We start from the raw sequence: 3497 nt of genomic DNA on the forward strand, positions 1-3497 counted from the left end.
CTTCTTCAAATTATTCAAGGGGGCTGTATCCCCCCCTTTTTCCCCCAAAAGCCTTATTAAAGTCTGGGCACAATCAATCCACATCATTCTCTTCATCCACCATCTAGCTAGGTTATCAAAGCAAACTTAAGATTTGTCTGGCGCAACTTGTTTTTAACAAACCCACGCTGGCTTCTGATCATTTAACCTTAACTCCCTTTTCCAAGTCTCTGCTTGATTAGCTAATAAACGGTGGCTAGATAGATTGCAGTTTTGCGAGCCGGCTGTCACTCAAGCGGTTGCGGCAAAGAATTTTATTGGCACAGCCATCTTCACCCCAGAGAAGAAGCGGAAGAGTGAACAGGTGATAGACGGAGGAGGCGTTTCTGAGCCCCGTCACTCGGTAGCCCGGAGTACCCGGTGTCAAATCTGGGGGTGGGGGTGGCAACGGGCAGGTGCCTCAAAGGCGTGTGATGCTGGAGTAGCTGCTACACTGGGGGCTTCTGTTGCCAGGCACCCGGGTCCCGAGAAACTCTTCCGCCCTGGCAACAGGTGAGGCAGGATCCGGTCAGCCAGCAAGGAAGCGTCCACAACTTGGTCCGACTGGGCTCTGTGTCCAAGCAGCCCCCGTGTTGAGGCAGCCGGGGAGAACCGCTTACGGGGGGCTGGGTGCGTTGAAGAGGGCCCCCGCAAACATGCGCCTCTTCAGCTCAGTCCAGAGTAGTTGCTGCTCCTCCTCTGCTCGCACCAGCAGGCCCCGATTCTCCTGGGCTCTCCTGGACAGGTAAGGCAGGACCTCCTTCACGGGGCCGTAGGGGACGTACTTATACACGGGGAACCCAGCTTGACCTGGACGGAGGAGGAAAGCCAGAGGCACGTTGGCTGCACCTTCTCAACTCAGCCTCCCCACACACACCCCACCCCGAAAATTGAAGTCACAAGCCAGCTTGGTTGGGCGGTTAAAGCATCAGGCTGGAAACTGGGAGACGGGAGTTCTAGTCCAAGGCTTTTCAACCAGTGGTACGGGTACCACCTGTGGTACATTGGCACCTGGCAGGTGGTACGCGACTATCCTAGAAAAGTGGTAGTGAGGGAGGGGAATGGGCTGAACTGGTGGCAGCACCTCACAAGCCTGAGTAAGAGATGGCTGGAGTTGCAGGGCTGTCAGGGCTCAGCGGAAGCGCCAGGATCGTTGCTTCTTCGGGGCTGTCAGGGCTCAGCGGAAGCACCAGGATCAGCACTTCTTTGGGACTGTCAGGGCTCAGCGGAAGCGCCAGGATCAGCGCCAGGCTCCAGCTGGAACTCGGTGCTGATCCTGGTACTTCCGCTGAGCCCAGAAGAAGCGCCGATCAGCTGGAATGTTGCAGCATCTCCAGGGTCTTGTGATTTACATTCAGAGGCTTGGCAACTGATTCATATTTAGGACGGTCACAGTGTCCCAAGAGCATGTGAAGTGACCAAAACCTGCTGCAACCACCTAGCAGATGGGGGGGGGGGAATAAAAACCAAACACCCCCCACCCCCGCTGCCAATCCTCAACAGAAATGCTCACAACAATGAAAACCTCGGACAGGAGGAAGAGCGCGGCCGGGCGGGCAGGCAGGTGTCTTGCTTGGCTGTGGCTTGGGGGGCACTTTTTTCAGGGCCATTGTAACTTTGAACAGTCACTAAGCGAACTGTTGTAAGTCGAGGACTACCTGTACTTCATCACTTTTTTCCTTTTTTTTTTTTTGGTCATCAAGTTTTTGACACCCTGCTAGGCGACTGGTGGTACTTGGATGTTGCCATATCCTAAAAGTGGTACAATGGGTGAAAAGGTTGAAAAGCCCTGCTCTAGTCCCACCTGAGCTGTGTGAGCCAACTGGCTGACCTTGGGCCAGTCACTCTCTCAGCCCGACTCGCTTCCCAGGGTTGTGGTGGTGGGGAAAATAGTCACAGGTTTTTCACGCACAAAGAGGCACCCTAAAATCGGCGTCTGGTAGCATCTTTTCTGATGAATGCATCTTAGTGAATGGAGCCACAAAAAGCTGATGCCTTTCAATAAAATATATTTCTCGGAAAAGGCGCTGCCAGAACTCCTCCTAATTCTTGGCTACTGTTGACTAACACAATCCTGCTCCTCTGTGTTAAGCACTGACTCGAAAAGGGAACGTAATTGGGCCTGTTTCATTTGGAGGGGTGAAAAAAGGGCTTTTTTTTATGGCTCTGCAAAACTTAATACTTCCTTTTGCCCTGTGCTGGTCAGAATATATAGCCATCTGGTCAGAGCATATAATAATAATAATAATAATAATAATAATAATAATAATAATAATAATAATAATAATAATAATAATAATAATAATAAAGTTGGAAGGGACCTTGGAGGTCATCTAGTCCAACCCCCTGCTCAGGCAGGAAACCCTATACCATTTCGGACAAATAGCTGTCCAGTCTCTTCTTAAAAACCTCCAGTGTTGGAGCATTCACCGCTTCTGGAGGCAGGTTGTTCCACTGGTTAATTGTTCTAACTGTCAGGAAGTTCCTCCTTAGTTCTAGGTTGCTTCTCTCCTTGGTTAGTTTCCATCCATTGCTTCTTGTCCTGCCTTCAGATGCTTTGGAGAATAGCTTAACTCCCTCTTCTTTGGGGCAGCCCCTGAGATACTGGAAGGCTCCTATCATGTCCCCCCTCGTCCTTCTCTTCATTAAACCAGACATACCCAATTCCAGCAACCGTTCCTTATATGCTTTAGCCTCCAGTCCCCCAATCATCTTTGTTGCTCTTCTCTGAACTCTTTCTAGAGTCTCAGCATCTTTTTTACATCGTGGTGACCGAAAATAGCTAGCTTAGGAATTAAAAACTGTTCCCTTAAGGGATAGCCTTCTGGGTAATGTAGTTTATGTTACCTGGTCATATCTGTGTTAGGATTGGCCACTGGGAGGGACTTTTGTTTTATTACGGGATATCCAGTCAGCGAGATCTCTATGAATACCAGCCACGAGGAGAAGTAGCTCGTTAGTATGGAAGAATCTATTTTCCTTTTACCTATGTGATGGGTCCAGATTACAGCCTATATTTCAGAAGAATCTCTACAGTAACTGTAAATTATTGACTTGAGGATGCCTGATGGATAAAGTAATGTGCACGAATCCCTTCCATGGAGTTATTCTGCCTGCATCAAGTAATATCCACCCACAATCGCTTTGCTTGAATCAGGACATGCCTTTTTACAAAGCTTTGTCTCTCTCCCCCCCCCGCCATTCTGGGAAGACACACAAAGGCATTGTGTGTGTGTGTGTGTGTGGGATGGTAGCAGCCTCTGGACCACGGTTTCTTCTGTCCCTGTTCTGAAAGATAGGTAGTCAACTTACGACAGTTCATTTAGTGACGATCCCAAGTTGCAACAGCACTGAAAAAAGTGACTTATGGCCATTTTTTTGTACTTACGGCCGTTGCGGCATCCGCAGGGTCACGTGATCAAAATTCGGACACTTGGCAACTGACTCTTAATTATGACGGCCGCAACGTCCTGGGGTCA

At 49.5% G+C, this 3497-nt stretch overlaps 1 protein-coding gene across 1 annotated transcript in view; it reads right to left on the minus strand.

Moving 5' to 3' along the window:
* Positions 1–634: 634 nt before the first annotated feature.
* The window catches only part of LOC107299085 (proline dehydrogenase 1, mitochondrial-like), a 35164-nt gene continuing 32301 nt past the window's right edge, over positions 635–3497 (minus strand). Inside the window, 1 exon segment of the mRNA XM_015828452.2 lies at positions 635–828. Coding sequence (XP_015683938.2) covers positions 635–828 — 194 coding nt within the window.

Source organism: Protobothrops mucrosquamatus, unplaced genomic scaffold (assembly GCF_001527695.2).
Source record: "Protobothrops mucrosquamatus isolate PMUCROS unplaced genomic scaffold, P.Mucros_1.0 scaffold4516, whole genome shotgun sequence".
Taxonomy (NCBI): domain Eukaryota; kingdom Metazoa; phylum Chordata; class Lepidosauria; order Squamata; family Viperidae; genus Protobothrops; species Protobothrops mucrosquamatus.